The following is a 22,485-nucleotide window of genomic DNA, read 5'->3' on the forward strand; positions in this document are numbered from 1 at the left end:
GTGTTTCTTTATTTTCCTCCTGTGTTTTTCGGTGGCCTCGGCCTGCTTCGAAATTTTTGTTGTGAGCCGGAGAGTGAATGCAGCTATTGAGAGCAGCAAACCAGAGTGTCTCACAGCAGTTATGTCAGAAAGGATGAATGAAAGCGTTACACCTCGGCACAACCCCCGAAGCGACGTGCAACGCTGGAAGAATAGGCGTGACTGCAACTTTACTCTGGGTCTCCACTGCTCTGTCTTTGTACTGTAGCTCAGAGTCGCCTGTCAGAGGCAGGCGGAGACGTTATTTTCGAACGCCAGGTGACTTTGGTCTGCCATGGAAACACAGGCATGCAGTTTGAAAGAACTTTTTAAAATAAAATGTAGGCCCTTGGACTAAAATTGCCGAGTCTTTTCAGTACAAATTCAGCAATAAGCAACACACACCACACGGCTAATTAACAGGTTATCTAATACAGTTTTTCAACATATTTTTCACTCTGTACAGTTGAGAAATGTTTGAAAAACATTTGACAGTTTTTTGTGTGTTTCTAACACATATGCACTTCACCATAACACAAAATGCCTTAATAGACCCTCAAACCCATTAATTCACCCATCTCTGTACCATCCCAGCAGAAAGCTGCAGTCATTATGTTTGTGTTTTACATCATGGACCAAAACCGTTGACAGACAATTTAGCAGCTGGGAAATTAGTGCCATGTTGCTTTTCACAAATGAGATGAACGCTATCCCGCGTGCTTATAGTCTGCTCTTACACGCTTCTTCTTTTTCTCCTGGGTCAGTGCCCAGTGCAGGAACTGTGGAGCACTCACTGAGCGTTTAGGCCAGTTTGAGTCCCATTGAACGTATACACGCAGGAATGGTTGGAAGTAGACTCCCAACACACATTATCTGACTATGTCAGTCCAACTATGAAAAATGGGGTTTGCTCAATTTTCCCATTTATCTGCCGTGGCTGATATATCACGAGACTTTGCACGTTCTGGTTTGGTGAATACATTTATAGAAAAATGCGGACATTGAGTCATTTTTCGTCGGTGCGAGTCACTGCACATTCTATGCTGTAGGAATGTAAAAGATGAATGTTCACCCAAGACAACAATTCTTTTTTTTTGCCGTTTGTACATGCAGTGATAATTGTGTCACAAGTTACTGACTCATCAGCATCCCGCTGTTTAGTGAGACATTCTTAATTTCCTTGCTCATCACTGCTTTTAATTACCCTTCATGCATGAGCAATGCTTTGCAAACATGGCATTACAGAGCGTCCAGATCTGGCCTGCTGTTTATCCAAACATAGCTGCCGGATGATGCACTGTTTATCAGCGGGAATCAAGCCTGCAGCAGCACAAAGCAGCCTCTTTTTTCATCCCTTTGCCCGTCACTGCTATGATTGAAGATAAATATTGATGTATCGTCTGGGTGAATGCTGCACCTAGCTAAACTTGGTATTCCTCTCCGTCTAGTGTGAATCCCAGCATCCACTCGTTGCCTTTTCCTCTACTGTACTTGCTGCTCTTTCTAGTGTTACTGAGAATGCCAAAGCAACGATGCCTTGGATACCACTACGTCTTTTCAGCCGAATACCAGACACACGCACAAAAAAAAAAAAATTCCTTCCCTCATCTGTGTGCAACCTCCTTACATGCAAGTCTGTCTGCCTCTGTGTCTGCATCTGTTGGCTTGTGTAAGTTCCTGTCTGAGTAACTACCTGCCTGTCTGCATATCTGTCTGCCCACCTGTTCCAGCACCTCTGCTTTCACCGTTACTTCTCAAAGAGACTTTGTCTTTCATGGCAGAAAACTGAGGAAGCAGGAGTCTTTTTTTTCTTTCTTTGAGTCCTTGCTTTCCTGTCTGCTTAGCTTTTATATACTACAACACAAGAGGATAGCATTTATTACCCTCATCTTTCTCTTTCATTTCTCCTTTTCTTCCATCTCCGTTGTGCTCCCAGTTTACAGGAAAGCAGGACGTCTGGCTGAGGGCTACTGTCAGCCTGCCAAAGCTAACAGCTAGCAAGGATGAAAGGCCACCTCTCATTGCCCTGCCATCCCGACTGCTGTCCACTTCACATCCATCAACAAGTTGTCTGAAATGCTCTGCGGTGCAGCCACGCCATCCCTGTGGTCATTCTTTATTGCAATAATGAAGTTACCCTTGAATCTTAAAAAAGAAAAGCAAAAAAAAACAACAACCCAGAAAACAGCGCAGTTTCTTGCATATAATCTTGTTGGGTTTTAATTGAATTTCTTCCCTATTTATAAGGAGTAAAAAAAAGAAAAAGTCAAAATTTCAGCGACCTAAAATGTTGTAAGTAATAATCGATCATTAATTCAGCTTTCCAGACATGCCATTGTTGCAAGTTTGTTGCTTTTTTTGCCAAATATGTTTTTGTATGCCATTTTGAATTAGAGGGGAAGATCAATATCGAAACCAATCCAAGTAGATGTCCCTGCTGTGTGGTTATGTCTCAATCAGTGGATGTTCTTTCACAAATAGACGTGATTTGCTAATTGAAGCTGGACCTTGTATGTCTTGATTCAGTGTTGCCAATGTGGCGGGTTTGGCAGTGCTGTCCTTCAGCTAGCTTACTTTAAATGCTAACAGGCCCTGTCCCTATGTAGCAAAGTAGTGCTGCTGTGAAAATTTGGAATCCAGTTTACTATCATGCAGTACAACTATTCATAATTTGTACAAGTCTGCATGAACAACAACCAAAAAAAACCACCAAAATGAACAACTTTACTCCTCATGTTGGTTTAACAGACTCTGTCCATGATAGAACACCATCTACTTCTTTATAATCTTCTTTTCTCCAAAAACCGGTTTCTGAACCTAGCACAAACAAAGAGGGATTCTATCCAAGTATATCTTGCGACGGAAGACATACTCGGATATATTCTGTACTCAACCACTCTCATGTTCTGTTGGGAAAATATGATCATACAGCTAGGAGCCAGTTAGCTTAGCTTCGCACAAAGAGTGGAAACAGGGAAATGGCTAGTGTGGCTATTATATCTCCTAAATTTACCTCTAATACTTACTAGTTAACACTTTATTTCTTATTTGTTGTTCATGTAACATACAAATGATAGCTAGGGTTTCACAAGACTAATTTAGTAGGTTAGGATCCGTGTCCACAGTTAGCATCATCCCCCAGTGAGAAGTTTAGTGAGAAGGAGCTGCACACAGTGTCTTTATTTTCAGACATTTTGTCTCTCTCTTTTTTTTTTTTCTTGGCCATTTGGAGCACTTACAGCTAAAAACCCCTAAACTGAATGTAGCTTAATGTTAAGTATACAGGGGTGTGATAAGTAGCCCTCGGCAAAGAAGCATTTTTCAAGTTAAATGTTAAAGAGCCATTGTGAATATATGACATTGCTGTTTTATTAGCAGCAAATGTGCTTATAGGCCAAAGGTCTGTTATCCGTTCAGACCCCTGGTTCTCCAGCTTTTGCTGGTCATGATTTCACTCATAGTGAGACCAAAGGCAGCAGTGACAGCGTGTGATTCTCCCTCACAGTCGTCAGTGTAGGACAGACTGGTCCTTCCAGGCCTTTATCTAATCAGTGAGGCAGAGGGGCTTTTTGTCTCTGTGTACTTTGTATTCTGATGTCAGTCAGTGTGCTGGACGTACCATCACTTCTCCTCCTGTAAAGAGGGAACAGAAAGCACAATGACGTTTTTAGATGATGAGCAACCTCTAGGTTCAGATCACTGGTGCTTCCAGTTCCCTTTGCAGTGTTCATGTTCAAGGCGGCATTTTGTAATCAGTGTTTTTGCATTTATATGTACTCTATGGTATTCTCTTGGTTAATAGATAAAGTTGATAAAATAGCTGAAGTGCTAGCTTTAGCTTTTTTCTCAAAGCCGTCCTCTGGCCATAAGGATTCATTATGAACATTTTGTTAACCCACCCGACAGCTAACACTAGACGATGATGATGAGGTCAGCAGAATTGTTTCCGGGGAAAAGTGCACTTTAATTTTCACCACGGTGATAGATACAAACGCACTGAATTTTGTTGTTAATGATGTTTTATAGTTTGGTTATTGGAGTTATTTTTGTCAGTCTTGACAGAGATGTGTGGATTTACATGAAACACATCGTACTAAAAATGCTGTTAATATGTGTTTTTGACAAAGGGATTGAAAAGTGTGGGGGCTTTTTTTGGGATGGAGGCTTAAGTGTTATGGAGTAAAAAGACAGTCTGGATTCTGCTTCAGGTTAACTAGTGTATTTTTCTGTGCTGGCACTGCTGCTTGTCAGTGTCGGAGCCAGACTGGGCTGCATTTCAGGGCTTCCATCAGATCCACACTCTGAGCCAGGCTTTGTGACTCCTCCAAAAATAAAAGACAGTATTCGTGGGATAGTGAGGCCAAATGTTTTCCCTGCTAGATAGCTGGAATATCGCGAGCTCACAGGATCCCGATTGCATGGAAATCCATCTTGCCTGTTTGTAAGCTTTGTGTTCGGGGCATAGCTTGCAAGTTGAATTAGTTTGGTGGACAAGACGTTTTCATTCTTTTCCGAACAAGCTGCAGCAACAGTTTGTCCTTCCCAGAAGACCCCACAGATGGCTCCTCTGATAACCTTCTAAGTATTTTATGTAAGTGCCCGCCATTTTTCAGACATTTTCCACAGACATTTTCCACAGACATTTTCCCCCACATTGTTTTGTGTTTAGAGAGAAAAGAAAAAAACAGAAAAAGAGGACCCAGATGGAGGCTTGAGGCAGACAAATGAAGAAAGTAACAAACTTTATCAAGCAAAACCGAAAGTGAGAGGGGGGGCAGAACGATACTTGGCAAGGAGGACAACATGACCACACTCATGATAACAACAGCACGGATCTGATACCAAACAAAGGAAATCTGGTTGTATATATAATGAGGGAAGTCTTACTCATTTAAAGGGATAGTTCGCCTCTTTTGACATGAAACTGTATGACATCCCATATTAGCAACATCATTTATGAACATCTTCTTACCCCCTGCTGCGTCCTGTGAGCCAAGTTCCGGCCTCGTTTTGGAGTTGATGAAGGTAGTCCGGCTAGTTGGCTGGGGACACAAAAATAAAGCGTCTTGCTTCTCAAAACAATATGCGTTCAAAAGAGTAATACATTTGCATCACAAAATTGTTGTCCAGGAAAAAGTCAGACCTCACATTGCTTGGCGCTATTTTTGCCTCCCTTGATATCAATGCATCCAATGTAAACTGTGCAGACCGAAGAGCAGACCGAGCACTCCCCTGCTTCCGAGCAGTAAACACCGTAACAGGTGCGGCTATCGCTAGGTGGCTGGACGCATTGATATCAAGGGAGGCAAAAATAGCGCCAAGCGATTGTGAGGTCTGATTTTTTCCTGGACAACGATTTTGTGATGCAAATGTATTACTCTTTTGAACGCATATTGTTTTGAGAAGCAAGACGCTTTATTTTTGTGTCCCCAGCCAACTAGCCGGACTACCTTCGTCAACTCCAAAACGAAGCTGGGACTCGGCTCACAGGACGCAGCAGGGGGTAAGTCAATGTTCATAAATGATGTTGCTAATATGGGATGTCATACAGCTTCATGTCAAAAGAGGCGAACTATCCCTTTAACGCACGAGTGTGGCAGTTAGTCACTGAAACCTGGTATGAGACAAGGGCAAGAAGCAAAACCTAATGAAATACACGAGGGCTGACATATTTTCAAAATGAAATAGTTAAGGGGACTAAAACACGAAACGTGAAAATGCAAAGATCAAACGCTTAAAGAACAAAACAAAACCCGTAGGCCGTGATATCTATTGATGCTTCAACACAGTTAATGCTGGTTAAGTATATAGCACCCTGAGCACAAAGTTTTTAAAGAGAAAAGGAAACCTTGGTTACATTTACATGCGCTTCATCTTACAGAAGCCCTAAATTTCTTGAAACTAAACTTTACTTTGGCTCACATCCGTTAGAGACAATTTCTTTTCTAATAGGCGTGTTAAAAGCCTGCTTAAAGAAACCAAAAACACTGGTTTTGAGGCAATATTTTGTGGCCTTGAATTGATTTCAGTGTAAAAGGTTGCATAGCTCACAAATGAAACAAATGTTGTGACCATCTCTGGAGGAATCTTGAGGCTTTAATGTAAATCTGAAAGCTCCTTTTATCTACACTGAGATCCTGTCGCGACATTAAAACGCTCAGACTCTGTTTTGTACTAGCACCCAGCAGCTCGGTCTCACAACATAAAGAACCAAATGCGCACTGCACTTTGAAAAAAACCCCAAAAAAAACCTCATCCATCTTTACATGCCATGACAAGCAGAGCCAGCTGTACTGTGCTGATTCAGTAGGTTTAGAGGAATTTTAACAACCTCTTCAGGAATGCTGCATTCCCAAGCAGTAGATTCCAAGCCATGTTGGGGGATCCAGACACAGGGGCCTACTGAGGGAGAACACCAGGTTAGCCTCCACCTCTGACAACACAGTTATGCTGCATGAGGCAACATGATTGTGCTGCTCTGTTGATCTTTATCCCACCAATACAGTACTGACTACATTAGCAACCCAGTGCAGATATTATTTTTGGGAAAACGAAGCAAATCAACTTTAAAATGTTGTAAATATATGTTTTGTTTTTACAGAAGCCCTGAATAAAGTTGACCTGCACACTGCATGTCCTGAGCAGGACATTGGACAGTTTGAGCTTGATCGCGTTGGCCAGTGACCGGCAGATCAGGCACTAAGAAATCCAATTTTTTTTTACCAGTCTATGAACACATCATAGACCCGAAAACCAGTCAGCCACTCTCTCACATGTAAGCCTGTTTTCAGTGTGGAAGCAGCTCACTGTTAGTGTCCTGGTGCGTGTTGGCTAACACCTGTGGCCCCTTCAACAATAATAAACTAAACCTCATTACCTCAGAAAGTCGTGGCCTCATCACAGCTTGAAGAAGACAAATGATATCCTTTCCTGTTGTAGTAGTTTACAAGTTTTAATCCCAGGGGGAAGGTGCAGTAACTGGACATAACTCCAGTTCTGAGTGTGTGGGATGCCCTCAAACTGTGTGTAAAAGGCAAATGAATCGACTGCCTTTTTCAATAAATGGATTTTAAAAAGCCATTAGAAGGAAATTCATTGAATTTAGGACACAGATACTGTTGCATTCTTTTGTTCCTTCGATGCACTCGTGTAAATGTTGCAGTTTATTTTTATTTCTCAAACTATTTTTCATGTCTTTAGTGTTGAGGTTAAGGCATCTCCTGCGCATGGGGGAATATGCAGATTTTTCAGTTTCTGTAAATCTGAAAATTCTTCCAAAATACTCGATCTGTTGAGGCATGCGAAGGTGGGCACAGACTTTGGGTTTTGTCTTCACCGCCTCTTTTATCCTTGGACCAGTTTGTGGGAAAGAGCCTTAAGCTTGAACGACATGTTCCGGAGACGTTTGCTGACTGTTTGTACTAGTGTCACATCACAGCCTGTTCCCAGGCCGGATCCAACAAAACTCATTGCTTTCCACAACAACTGCCCCCCTCATTCTGGTTTCAGTGTTAGACCTCGTCTTTTTCTTCTTTCTTCATACTTCCAAAGTCTCTCCTCAGGGTCAGGTATCTCCTCGGTGAGTCCTCTAAGTCCTTCTTCCTCCTCCCGCTTTTTTCTCATCCGTTTGCTCCCTCTCCTCTGTTGATAGCTGAACCAGCTGTTGCTCCAACAGCAGCAGCTGCCCGAGCGGTACACCTCTCAAGCACATATAGTACGCGTGTAAATACACCCTCATGCTGACATAGACAGATGAACAGGGTGTGTTGTGCGTGAATGGACCAGGATCTTCCTGTCTTTTCCCCATCGGCTCTCTTGCTGAACGGCGGATGTTTTTCCTGCCTCCCTCTGTGTATTTATTCTTCACTTTCTTGTGTCCTTATTTAAGATGTTGTTGAAGAAGTGGCCTGTTGAAACAAAGCCTGGTGTGCTCGCCCGATTGGTGCGGTTCGTCTTGGTTGGTGTGAAAGCTATTAGGCAAACACTGAAGCAAGCAGCAATCATTTGAAAAGTCCTGTTTCTTTTTCCAAAGGGAGTCTGGTAGCAGGTTTTTCAAAATAACAATAAAAGCAAAAATCAAGCGTTTTAAACTGTTTCGAGTAATCAGAGATGATCGCATCGCTCCATGCTACCTTCAAATCGCCCCCTAAAACTGTTCTCTTTGAGAAAGCTGCAAAGATGCATTATTTTACACCCATTTTATTTTCGTGTATCAGCCTTTCAAATCCCTCTTTGAAGAAGTCCCCGACATCCGACTTTTAGATGCTTTCAGAATTTGCTTCATTAGATTTCCCTGTATAGAGATGAGGTACATATAAAAGTCAGGGCGCCCAGTTTCTTTTGTTAATGTCCGTGGTCCACACCTACTTATGTGACAGGTTGCAAGGATCCCCGTCGAGACCAACAGCCTTAAATTTGAGATGATATTAATTTGTAATTCTCCCGGTCCCACGACCAGTGGTGGCAGCCATCTTAAATGCTTTGCAACTAAGGGGAGTCAGAAAAGAGACAGCTGTGCTCTCTAGTTTTATCTAATTTCACAGCAAAATAAAAGCATTAGCACAAAGTCACTCTGCCCTGCTTCGGGTCAGAGTCTGAAGCACTTGCAGATTTGAATGGGTTCAAAACAAAACCTGCCATTACCAGGACATGCCCGCTCGTAGTTTGGGTGTCTCAAAGATAAAGTGCTTTGTAATTAGTTTAGCAGCCAAAACTAGCTGCATATTTGAACTACGACGTGTCCAAATAAAATGAATCCCCTTCTGTTGAAATTGATCATCTTCTTTCTTCTGCTGCCTTCTCTATCCGGCTTTTGCTAACTTCTCTAGCTTGCAGTAGTTCCTCATTTCATATTTCATAATTCCCCCCAGCACATGCAAAAATAGCTACAAAAACCCCACTCAGGACGTAGTCAAAATAGGTTCCTCCAAAATTTTGCATTCGGCTTGCAGGAGCTCAGCTTTCTTAGATTGCAGATTCAAAGTAGTGATAGGCAGAAATGGTACCAGTGTGGAGCTGGTTTGATAAATATTCCTAGTTTTCACTTTTTGTGGCAGTAGCTTCTAGCTTTAACAGGCATCTAAGTGGCTTCTTCTTGGCTGACACTATAAAAATGCTGCTACCTACAGAGCAAATTTCCAAGTTGGCGAAACCACAAAAAAAAAAAAGGCTGTAAAGGCTGCTGTTGATCATGTGGCCTTACTTTGCAGGTGGCATCAAGTCTCCCTTTGTGAGGGGGAAGTATGGGGGGGTTGGAAAAGAAACAGACAGTACCTGGCATAAGACAAGAGTCGGTAATAGTGGCCAGATGTTTCAGCACACATGCAAATGTTTAACCATGCTCCTCCTCTATCTCCGTCACACTCAAACATTCTCACCAGCTTTCTTTGTTTTTGCGTCTCATCTACAAAGTAGGTTTACAGACACATTTCGTGTTTTGTCTAAACCAGCATTCCAGTGGATAGTTTAAACTCCAGTTACTTTTTAAGAAAAATGTTTTGGTTTGTTTTTTTCCCTCTTTCCCGCTCAGATCGTCTGTGTTTCTGTCTGTGCTTTAATTCCTTTTAATAGCATTCCTTTCACTGCAGTCCCCAAGGACTCCCACTCCTGTAACTGATCTTTATTTCTGTCTCCATACTGCTTCACATCAAGTCAATATGTTGGGTCTGATGGCATAGAAAAGTTGTCCACAGAGGGGAGTGCAGTACAGTAGGGGGGACATAAGGATAGGGGAGGTGAAAGGGGGAGAGAGAAACACATGATGGGAGCTCAGGGCAGTAACGGGTGAAAGAGAGAGGAGAGACTGGAGTGGAGATGGAACACATGGAAAGTTGAAACAAAGGGAGGGCTCTGTAGTTCTCTGGAATGATTTAAGCCTCCTGCCTGACTTGCCAGCGCTGAGACGACTGGTGAGCAGACTGTCAGAGTGGAGGACAGCAGATGTGTTCTGGCTGACGATGGATGGATTGATGTATCAATTTTATCCAGAGGCTGATGAGTAGATAGCCAGAACTGCTTTTTTTGTCTTCACGCACTTCGCAGTCCTCGGCCAGGCATCTGCACTTTGGATCGGAGAACCTGAAATCAGCTCAGTTCTGCTCCGTCCAATCTGAATCACATCTCTCTTCTGTCTGCAAAATTTACAATCCTTTGAGTCAGCGTGTCTCTCAAATCCTGGCTTGCTCCGACTGTAAGCCATGATTTGTACCATTAGAAACGTACTCGATGCGCTCATACGCTCACTACAACTTTTAAAAGGCACACTCTAACCGGTCTCAGATCCACATCCTCAGTTCACGTCCACGCACACCGTGCACAGACCCACTTGTGCTTCCCTTCTCATTGGAGCACTGCTCCGGCTTGGCTTTAAGTCAGCGGATGTCAGATGTCAGTTGAAAATATGTGCTTCCAATTCCAGTGCGATCCTCCAAATGTCTTTCTGGCTTCTCACCACCCTTTCCAAACTATTCTTTTTTCTTTGTGTTTGCTTAAAGAACCACCCTGTGCCCGATTATCTGCCTGAGTAAAGTATTTTATGCGTAAGTTCAACAGTGGTTTTATCAGTTTACAAGTTTACAACATACGCCTTTGTTCATTATTTGGGTAAATCAAATATTACATGTAGGAGGCCTAACTGTTGAAGATACAGTGCTTGTCCCCTAAGAGATGTATATATATGTAATCACTTCTGATATGCATTTCCCCTCTTTTTAAATATCTAACGTATACATCACTTTGATTAATTACCACTGAGAGCTTGTGACTGACAGGACTGTCCACAGAATTACTGTCCTTGTGCTATATTCTTCATTTTCTCTGCATCACGCTAAAAACACATTTCCATGAAGGTTACCGAAGATTCTACTTGACGAAACTTTATTGTCTCATGAAATATGGTGTCTTATGATGTTTGGCGCCAAATCCCAACAAATGTCATCTCAATGCACTTCAATGATACAGTCCAGTTCAAGCCAATGAGAGTCCAATTCATTGTAATCATAATCCAATCAAATCCGATTTATTAAATTCAAAATTAGTCCAAAATAATGCGGAGCCAATTAAAAAACAATGAGCTAACTACTAGCAACTAGCTAAGGAAACCAACAGATTGTACCGAAACTTTGGTCTTCGGTCCAATCTCGCATCCTGAGTGTGTACGAGGCGACTGTGGAGAGAAACTCCCTTTTAACAGGAAGAAACCTCTGGCCAGAAAATTGTGCCCCTCCAGAGTTTTACAGGTGTGTTTGTTTTTTTTCCCAGAAACACTGCTTTATTGAGCAGTTTTGTGAGCTATGTTACAATTTCCTCTTCATGTTGTCTCTGTCTCCTCACACGCTCACTTATCTTTTTCTACATTTTATACGCAGACAAAATAAAGTACGGCTGGTGCCAAAGGCTTTTGACAATCCATTTTGAGCTTTCGGCACTTATCAGCGAATGTAATTGCCAATACTGAATATTTTTGTTTATTCCGAGTTCTTTTTTTTTTTTTTTTGGTCTTTATCTGAAAACTGCATGTTTTTCTTTGATAATCTACCTCTTCAACATCCCTTTGTGGTGATCAGATGAAGATTCTTGTAGTTAAAATCATTTAGCTGCAGCATGTACATCAGCCATTAAAGACTTGCTGGGACAAAATAAGCAGGCAAAGCTGGCACTCTGTGTGTGGATCGAGAGGAAACCCTAACTTTCTTTTTTGCGATTTGGTCTAATTCAGGCAAAGCAGCCTCCCTTCATTTCACTAGGAAGCAAGAAATCAGCCAAAAGCATCTCATTATAACCAAGTACCTCAAAGTCCAAATAGGTGACATAGAGAAAAAAGGCTCACAATGATTCTTTGTTGCTGTTTCGCATACAGAGTGCACATTGTGGATGGGTGATGTATCTTGGCGCAGTCTGTGGATTTGTTGGCTGGCTGAGTGACTGACCGCCTTTTGGCTGGAAGAGTGTGTCAGCGTGGTTGGCTATCAAACCACCGTGCCTCCAGGCTGCTTCTGCAGCCGGTGCTGTTCGGCTCTACGATGGGCCGGTGCAAAAGGCTGTATGTCCCACCGTGTGGTCGCTGATGCTAATGAAAAACAGGCGAGGGGAGGCAGCTGCTTCTTCTTTCTTGATCTTTCAGCGTTTGCATGAAACTGGGAATCAGTGAGGCTGAGGTGGTGGGGGGGTCGGGGTGTTCATGTGCCAGAGTGGTCGGGAGGCTGGTGTTTGCTTATATACTGAGCAGAAACAGATCCGACTTTTATGCAACCCTTTCAAAGCTTCTTTCACAGGAGAATTATGCTACACTCGTCTTTTTTTTTCAAGATGTAGTTGCTTGAAATACCCCACTATTGGTCCAGTTTGCTACATTTTGAGGTGTTCACAGTGTTCTTACCTCTGAATTCTTGTGCCTCAGTCTCAGCCTCATAAGGTCTTGGTTTTGTCTTTATGTGCTCTGGCGTTGGTCTCGGTTTAGGTGGTCTTGACTACAACACTAGTATTGATTATACATTTGAAAGCAGGCAGTGAGAAGTGCTTAGCTCACAGGTCTGTAGAAACAGTCACAGTATGTGCAGTAATTACCCCTTAAACCAAAAATTGTCATTACTTAATTTCCGTTTGTGCACGGATTGAACAAATTAGATGCGGAGAAGTGATAAAGCACGAATGTTAGAGGTGTGTTCGGGCAGACCCAAGTTGGCAGATACTTTTGAAGTGATCCGCCCCTTGGTTCCATCTTTATGACATTTGCGTTGAGATTTTCCAATATTTTCCGAAAAGATATCTACGCCTGCTTTGGGTTTGACATTTTTTAAACCCCGATGGTGAATGTTACACCCAACTGCTACACCTACCTGGGTGCCTTACTGAGAGCCTGAGTGGCTGGCTGCTTGATCTCCAGCACGCTTACGCTGAAAGGTCCCATTCAGTCAAAGATTCAGAGAATGAGGGCACGTAGACTAAACAAATCTTGTGATAGAGAAGAGGCTGTCTGATCATGTGGTGGATGAAACAGAACCCAAGCCGCTGCCTCATATCATTTTTTGATGCTCTTTGTCAGTCTGGAACACATCTGTTTGATTGGCCTATTCTCTTATCAGAATGTAAAAAACAAAAACATTGTAGAATAGTTTACCAAGCGTTCTTGTGGGAAAAATGTTATCAGTAGCATAGTCTTTAGTTGCACTGAGCCGTGCTTGCAATTCACATTTTGTTGCAATTCACGTTATCTGCATCCATGTGTCAAATGTGCATTTTATAGAGGCTAGCTGTAATGAACTCCAGAGAGTTCATGAGTATTGCCCCAGCCCCTGAATAAACACAGACCAGGAGAGAAACTCTGAGTGTTTGAGGCTCCTCCTCTGTGTATTTTTACAAAACCATAAAGAACAGCATGCGGAGAAGTGCATAAGTCAGCCATTATTCCTGGGTAACTTTCAAACCGGCCACACTCCCAAAGAAAACTTCTGCTTTGTTCACTTTCTAACTCTCTGCCCTTCTCCTTCTCCATCTTCTCAGTCTGTCGCTCTCCTGGTATGCAGTGTCATTACTATGGTATGCTATGTTCCATGAAGCTAAACTCAACATACAGTAGTGTTTTTTTGTAACTCTTCTTTTTGGAAAATGACACACACACAACACACACACACACACACACACTCCTGCATTTCAGGACAATTGCCACAAAAAATTGAACAAAGCCTCGTCTCCATTGTTGGCTGTCAAAACACAACCTTCTCTCAGAAAGATTTAAATCACCCTGGATTTTAGGATTGTATAACTTCAAGTACGACACTGAATGTGGAATTAATTAGCTCACTGGGAAGCATTAGTTTAAACTTATTAGCTCAGAGTATCTTTCAAAAAAGTATTGAGAGTTGTTCAGTCGTGACCATCCTCTGTCCTGCCTCTGCCTCTGCAAATTGTGGCAGTGACTCACTTGATCACCTATTCGAAAGTTGTAAATTTCACTAAGCCAGTGTAATAAAGAAATGGCGGTCTGTGATCGCTTCACTCCATAGGCTGTATAAATCGAGGCATCAGACCGTTGGAAGTTGTTTGCCATGTGATTCAGCAGAAGGCGCTCTAGTATTAGATTTGAATACGTTCAAAGAATTATCTGCTAGTTTCAAATTCATTCAAACTTGATCTTTGGAAAAGTGACTCCTCTGCTCAGAACCTGCAGAACATCTGAGGTGTAATGCTCTGTTTACCTGTAAATACTGAAGTGTGGATGTGTGAGAATTTATTCTGTGGAGTTCCTCAGAGGTCTACTCGTGGCCCACTGTTCTTTTTAGTTCACACGTTTCACCTCAGTCAGTTGATAGGAAACCATGACAACCTGTTGGCATCTGCTCTTGTAGGCACAGTGGTGTATTTGTACCGAACTTTACATTTACATTTGTCAAATGCACTGTGAAAAAAAGGACCAGTCTAAGCTCTGCATCTGTGTGTCTTCTTTGCTGCAGGTGACGTACCTGGGCAAGGTGACAATCTCTGGGACCCAGTTCTTGTCCGGCTGCACAGAGTCGGCAGTGGTCGGCCTGGTGGAACGCCGTGCCCTGGCCCAGCAGGGCACTTCCCCCGCAATCCACTCTCTGCTGGAGATCCGGCCCTTCCAGGTACGCCTTCACCACCTGGATGAGCGTGGCGAGGCCTCAGTAACCATGGATACCTACCAGGTGGCTCGCATCGCCTACTGCACGGCCGACCACAGAATCAGACCCAACGTGTTCGCGTGGATCTACCGGGAGATCAATGATGACCTGTCCTTTCAGATGGACTGCCACGCTGTGGAGTGTGAAAGTAAGCTGGAGGCCAAGAAGCTGGCGCACTCGATGATGGAGGCTTTCCGCAAGACTTTCCACAGCATGCGTAGCGACGGCCGTATCCACAATAGTGGGTCGACGGACGACTTTGCTGAGGACTCATCCACGCCTGACGACTCGACCCCAGACGATGGTTGAACTGAAGCTCACTTAAACTCCTGATCCCCATCCTAACAAATCGAGGGGTGGCTGGAAGGACAGATTACCAGATTACCTGCTCTCTTTCATTCTCCCCTGCTGTCTCTCTCTGTTATCAGTTTGGTATAAAATTAACTGACTCTACGAACCAGTATGCCCAGGATAATGAAGTAACTTAAAAATACAGTAAAATGAAGGTAGATAAAACAGAATTACTAAAAAATATATACATTTACACACGGGGGTGGCAAAGTGCTGCCACTCTGAGTAAATGCCCCTTCACAGACCGTCTAAAGGTGTTGGGGGCTCAAGTTCCCCCGTGATCACCCTCAACAGATTCACTCATCACTTCCATATCAACCACTGTTAACTCCTGCACCCATCAGAGACTCCTTCCTAAGCTTTTTCATCGATGAAACAAACACAAGAAAGTTTACCCCCTTGCTCATCTGACCCCAGTCGATAATAAACTATTGCTCTTCTTGCCATGTGGGGATCCAGCAGAAATATGCTGAGACCTATTTCAAGTCCAAACCTAGAGTTTACGAGACTCTCGAAGCACATAAATTCCTAAAATTGGCAATTATGTGGCTCTCTGTTATATTGCCTTCAGCCTTGATAATAGCAAAAGTGGATGTGGGCGTGAAGTCTTTAAGCACTGCTCTTCACTACGGTACCTTATCCAACCCCAAAAATGATTCACTGAGCGTGGATGACACAGCTCCCCCCTCTGTCCATTTAATAGGTACTGAAAGATTCAACGTATAATCAAGGCACCTGGGAGAATATAGGTGCTAAATAGGTTACATTTTAGAAGTTCTCTCGGGGCTGGAAGCTTTGGCATGTCTTAGACACCTTCATCATCCACATCTGACTTTTGTTTTAATTATACCAAAATCCAGGCTGCGTTTTGCCTGTCAGACTATGTGCCTCACTTTCCTCTTGCAATCCCAGCGTTTACATGTGGCCATGTGTGCTTTTATGTTTTTCTCCGTGTGTGTAGGTGTAATTGCTTACTTCTGTACTACGTGTATGTGGATATACATCTGACTGCTCGCATCTTGGTGTACTAAAGAGAAAACGAGGCGGAAGATCAGGGAGAAAAACATGCGTTCAGCTAGAAGCGAAGACTGTACTCTGCCCAAGAAGCATTGCTTATGCTTAAAGAGATGTTTTAAAATCAGACATGGTATCGGACTGTGATCATTTGCCACGTTTTCGTACTTTTATCCCGTTTGAAATGATAACACAAGTGTGAGTCAGAATGTGCCAGTCGCTGACGTGGTGGGACCATAAATCACAGCCTTTTACATAAACAACTCACACCTCCTGGCCTCTGCTGAATGTACGAGTCCAACGTACTGTGAGCGCCTCGTGTTATGTCCAGTCACTTCAGTTTCCCATAATCTCCTCGTGCTATCGCAGACAGCGGAATGGAGCGACTCTGCCCCGGAGGCAGTGAGAGGGTTTTATCTGCCGCCCTGCACCGACGCTCCAAGGATCCGAAACTCCGTCTTTTCTAACAGGACTCTGCTGAACAGGCTGGACGCCATCAGTGGAAGTGATCTCCGGTTAGACATAATGATCATGTGGCTCTGATCAGCGAACTCAGACTCATATACAAACATAGATACGACTATACAAACTGTATGTAAACAAAATTGTATTTGAATCTTGCTCAATAAGCTTATGTAAATACAAATGTATCACTTTCAAAATATTACAGCATAAATATTGATAGCTATTTTAATTAATAAAAAATGTTGAGAACCATCATTTGATGCCAGAACAATGTAATGAAGCCTACTGTGAATTATAAGTTGAGAGCCTGGTTGCAAGTCTGCGTGTGTGTGAGTGTGTGAGTGCGTTTGGACAAAACTGAATGTGGTGTGGTGCGTTGTGTAAGGACAGGCCAGAGAGGGGAGAATGTTTGTAAAGCTGTAGATTACTGTGCCATGTCCGTCTGACAGCTCAGACACGCTTTAAATGTTCGGGAAAAAAAAAAAAATTGTTACCATAAGTGTTTTCTATACAGTGTTTGCAAAGATCAAAACGCAGTTGCATATAAAGTATTTACCAAGACCAAGACGGTGTGGTCTGTTTTGTCTCGAATCCACATCACAGCTCTCTTCCTTCATATATTCCCCCACAGTCACCAGATCTGGGTTAAAAGAGGTTTTTTATTCTGTACACCCTGCTGGATTCGAACTGAATGGATTCCCCGCAGCTGTGGCTGCGTGTGGGAGGATAAACAGCAGGCATGTTCAGTCTCAGAGCAAACAGAATGGGCCAGACTCATGATGTTCTGAAAAGGTGCCAGCACAGATGTAAAGCATATCCTCTTGGTTTCCGCATATCCGCCATTCATGGCACAACTGGAATCTGATTCCTTAAAATCACTCAGGTTATAAAAATCTGTTTTTGGGGTATGACGCAGCCCCTCCACCAACCCAGCAATCGCACCATTTCAATAGAAGCCGGCATGCAATCAGCTTTGACCATCTCACCCCTCTGGTACAATCACTCCTCTACTGCGTGTGGTCACAGTGCCCAGAACAAACTCATAAACATAGCTTTATGGAATTTCCAAACATGCTCCAGGTTTAAGTGTGACACAGCCACCAAGAGAGGTTTTACTTTCCCATTCCTCACATTCCTACGGCTTCCTCAGATCTGTCTTTTATTGTGTTGTTGTGCTCCTCTCGGCTGCCAGGACATGGCAGCCCTTCTCTCTTCAAAATGCCCACATCAGTAACAAAATAACTGGCTGCTCTCTGCTTGTATAACTGGCCATCATTTTGCAGCTTAAGAGCTGCAGAGAATTAGATGCAAAATGGATGCTGTGAAGGATGTTAATGTGTGTTGAATGAGAACACTGCCTCCAACTGGCAAGCAGAACTACTGCCTCCAAACTTTTTTTTTTTTTCCTTTCACATTACCACAAACAATTTAACTCCTCGGGATGATAATTATTGCTTTGTATATGACTGGTAGGAGACGGATGTAAATTCTGGAAGGACGCTGCTGCGGACTGTCTTTACGGCCGCAATCGCTCGATGTTTTACAACCGTGTCGGCAAAGCTTTCTGCCCCTGTATCTTCCAGATCACTGTACACAAACGTCACTGTTTACGCTTCCTTGACTTCGATCTCTGCTGAGTGTACATCCTCCGATTACAATCGACTGTGCCCTTATGTCTGCCTGACCCACTTCCAACAGTGCATAAGCACAGAGAGGTTCTTTGGGGGCCCAGAAAGAGGCCACCAGGCTGCTTGCGTCTCCACTGGGGCATCAGTCAGTCAGTGAGCTCACAATACCACTCTGTTGCTGCTCCAGCTGGCTGCCTTTCCTTCACTGAGTCCTGCAGCTGCCAGTCTTTCCACCCGTGAAAGGCCCACACACTTGAGGGGAAAGTGCCAACATGGCCTCTGATCAGACTCCTCTCATTCTCTCACTATCTCTGTCTTACTCCTCTTTTCTCTCAGCCGCCTCGATCCAAGCGGCGGGCCTGGGCCTCTCAGAGTGAATGCATGGTGGAGTACTGTAAACATGTGTGAAATGGACCAGGACCTGTCCGCATTCTTTCTGCCTGTGGCTTGACTGAAACAGCGTGATTTTCATTGCGTGGGACGCAAGTTATGTGGTTAAATGTGGTGAAAGACCTTTTAACATTTCAAACATAATGATAATAATAAAAAGAAACAGCTGATAGTGGGAGTAATAATAGTTTCCTGATGCTCAGGATTATTATTGATGATCATCTTGACAGTGTGCTTACCACAGGAACAAGAGCCGTTTTTATGTCCAGGCTTTGTGTGGGCGCTCGTGATTTTGATAAATGTTTTAAAACTTTTGAGCATATCAAATACATTGTAGACTGGTTATGTCAAAGCATGCCATGTAAAAAGAAGGTGAACGATTTTCAAAGGGTTCTTAGATTAAATTTGATCTGAATACTCATGAAATAATAGGAATAATGTCCAATAAGCTTTTGTTGTTGAATACTTTGCACTAATGATGCTATTACAGAGAAATCATTTTTTTATCTGGCTGAAAAATCCCCAGTTTACATAGAATGATAACTCAATTACTTAAGACTTTTTTCAACCAGATTTGGATCCTGTGCTGTCATTTTTATTTGACTGCACAGAAGGACTTAACTTCTCCAATAGAGAAGTTAAATTCACAGGCTGTAATTCAGTTATTTTACTTCACACATGAATATTTACAATATCAACTTCTATTTAATTAATTCCTGTTTATTGATTATGTAAATATTTGAGTAGGGTGACATTCCAGAATGAATTACTCCTTAAATTTCACGTCCCACGTATATTATTCATGTAGCAAACCTTAATTGCTATCAATTTCCTGACTTAGAAAGCTCGTTGAAAATGGATGTTTTGTTATGAATCATCATCAAATAAGGCTTTACGGTTCGCTGTTCAGTGCAAATCTCAACCCCATCCAAGTTCTGACAGTCAGTGCCAATAAATTTCATTCAAAACAGAAAAGAAAAACATTGTTCACGAATTGCTGAATTCTCCTTTGAGCACATACAATCATGTGAAAAACCTTCCCTGGTCCGTACCAAGCACTGATCCCCGTAAGAACAACAACACATGATAATCTACACGGTGTCATTATTTATTTAGCAGAACCCAAAATGCAGAGGCAGTGCGTGTATTGCCACCCTAACTGCTTCCATATGAATTCCGAGGGTACGTGTCAACCAGGTGCTGCTAATCGAATGAACTGGTGCTGACCATCAGCGGATACTACCGGTTAGCTATAAATAACATGAATCAGTTGTTGTTTTTGTTCAGTTATCTGTCTTGACAACACTACAACTTGATTCTTTTCTTTTTCAGTCATTCTGTTGTAGATCTGCTGCTGGGATCATTGTCCAGTTTCTGCTAAGCTTTTAACCCAAGAATACCTTGATATATAGTGGATTCGGTGGTTGACTCAATGACCGAAAAAATGACAGTTCTTATGACTCTTATGAATCTTGACAGTTGGTATGACGTCAGTCCTCATTAGGGCTGTCACAGTATCCAGTGAACGTTATCATCACGGTCAAAAGCATTCATAATGAGGATATAAAATAAATGACACTTAACACAATAATCATATTTCATTCTTTTAATGTCATAATTATCATTAATTTGAGCATTTTGCGAAACACTCACAGTCCTAATGTAAAATCATTGAACTGAAGGAGGGTTTTTTTTTTTTTTTTTTTTCTTCACATGACAGTATGTCAAATTGTACATTTGTCTAAAGACAAATTAGCATCTGTCTCTATCTTCCTGTCGCAACAAGTAGTTAAAAGTCGCACAGTTATTTCAATAAAACTTCCAAAGCAACTACTGGGAATTTATGAAGAAAATGCTACGTTTTTCTTTCAGCTCACAACACGAGCAGGAAATTAGTTTAAAAACTAAAGTGCAGGGTAATGTATCCACCAAACCTGAGGATGAATGATCTCTTTGAGACATAAAAAGCATTTCCTCTGATCATGTCCAGATCTTCTCTCATCCCCGCTTGTTGATGGATCCCTCAGGCCTTCACATGATTTAAGATTCCCTCTGTAATGAAATGTGGAATGGACTGAGGAGGTTGTGTGCTAGCCTGCACCCGAGACTCCAGACTTTATGTTTACCAGAGCCCGGAGCATTCCCTATTGTAAAACACAAAAGGTCACAAAGAGACAAAATGCTGTCCTGAATCCCTGTGGGGACAGGAAATGTCTGGACTGATCCAAGAGGAGCCTGTTTGGACACAAATGAAGGTCTGAGAGAAGACTAGAACAGATACTGAGGAATGTCAGTGACTCTGCCTATAAAATCTTGTTTGTTTTAATACTATTCTTTCTGTTATTGTTCAGAGGATAATACGGGTACAGTTCATATGTCCACATTATGAACACGACAATAAGCCTGTTTGCTTGTCCAACATGTAAGAACCATAAGGTTTTTTTTTTGTTAAACTGGAAAACTGCGTTCTGAAATGTAAATAATCCCTTCTTACATAGTGTTGGCGTCATCTGGACTTCAAGGCTATCTTCTGTTTATACCCAAAGTCTGTTTCGCACAGTTTAATGCCAAACTTCATGGCAGGAAGGAAGGAGCCAGGAGACATAGACGATAACAGATACAAAGAATGAATTGCGAGAGAGGAAAAACAAACAATAAGTAGGTTGCAGGAGAGAAGACACGGCTCATCTGGTTGGGCATGTTGCACCCAGATGTTGAGGGAAGAGTTGGAAAAATCCATCCTCTGTCGCGTGGCGGCTTAGCCTCGCAGCTCAGAACGAATCAGAGTCAAGGGACGGATATCCCAGACAAACAATGCAGATATACTCCTGAAAAGATGAAAAGAAAAGTTTTTCTTGACCTTCTTTCAAACAAATCAAAGCTGATCGAATGTTACCTTGTTTGTCCACTTGGTGTCATCATTGCTCAGCACTTGCAAACAGATTTGCAGCCCAGCTCTGGCAGTTAAAAAGAGGAATATGACCAAATTTGTAGTGATATTTGTTCTAGAGAGTCAAAAGACTCTTTATATTGTCATCAAAAAATTAGATTAAAAAAGATGCAATTTCCTCTGTTTTCCTCTCTTCCTTTGATACAATGTGCCCACATTTTCGAGAAGAATGCACAGCTTCCTCTCAGCTTCCCATTGGAATTAATATAAATGGTGTCAAGAGGATATCTGAGATGTCTCCGTCTCTCCTCAGTCACAGGGTTTCTTCACTGTAAATGTCATGCTTTCCTTTGGATGGATGCCCCTTTGCAGTTGCTTCTGTCCCCATGTGTCACAGTCTTTGAAAAGGAGCATCAAGATAAGATCACTGAACACTGAAGGCATATTATGGTGGCAGGTCAGGCTGCTGCACATGGTCCCGAATTAATCCAAAGTTCAGCCATCAGTGACTTATATACACAGGAGAGAGAATGTTTGTTCTTTTGGCCTCGCTGTCAAGTTGAAAAGCTCATATCAATTCAGTTCCACCTATCTTTCTTTCTCTTATCTATCCTTGAAGGCATATATTTATTATAAGGTGTCAACACTGTGTCTCAGCCTCTGTCGTTCTGGAGGACAGAGCATCGCAGCCACGACATCTTTCTCTGCCCTCTGAAGTCTAGGGCTACCTGCGTGGCTCAGCTGGTCTGATCCTAAAGCCGACGAGCCCAGCAGGCTGTTGGGAAGGAGGAAGATGGAACATTTAGCTCATCTTTAGAACACAAGACAGATCTCCCAGCACCGCGTTATCATTTCATCTGATGGTGTGTGCGTTTGTATGCTTGTGTGACAGGAACTCATATCCTAAATCCGAGATGGGGGAAGGTTTGTTATCAGCGATAGGATCAACATATATATTTTATACAGCGGATATCAAGCACAGCATGACGCTCCCATTTCAAGGAAAAAGAGGCTTATGGCAGAGCCAGTTGTGCTGACAACAAAATAATATTGTGCCTTTACAAGTACAAAGAATATATGAAGTATAGTA

General features: G+C 42.6%; 1 protein-coding gene across 1 annotated transcript in view; it reads left to right on the top strand.

Annotated features, from left to right (window-relative positions):
• Positions 1-17,048, top strand: part of pid1 (phosphotyrosine interaction domain containing 1) — a 28,615-nt gene extending 11,567 nt beyond the window's left edge. The window contains exon 3 of the mRNA XM_075473651.1: positions 14,469-17,048. Within this exon, the coding sequence (XP_075329766.1) occupies positions 14,469-14,966 (498 nt within the window). The 3' untranslated portion in view covers positions 14,967-17,048. The remainder of the gene's footprint in view (positions 1-14,468) is intronic.
• The last annotated feature ends 5,437 nt before the right edge of the window (positions 17,049-22,485 follow it).

Source organism: Odontesthes bonariensis, chromosome 9 (assembly GCF_027942865.1).
Source record: "Odontesthes bonariensis isolate fOdoBon6 chromosome 9, fOdoBon6.hap1, whole genome shotgun sequence".
Classification (NCBI taxonomy): Eukaryota; Metazoa; Chordata; class Actinopteri; order Atheriniformes; family Atherinopsidae; genus Odontesthes; species Odontesthes bonariensis.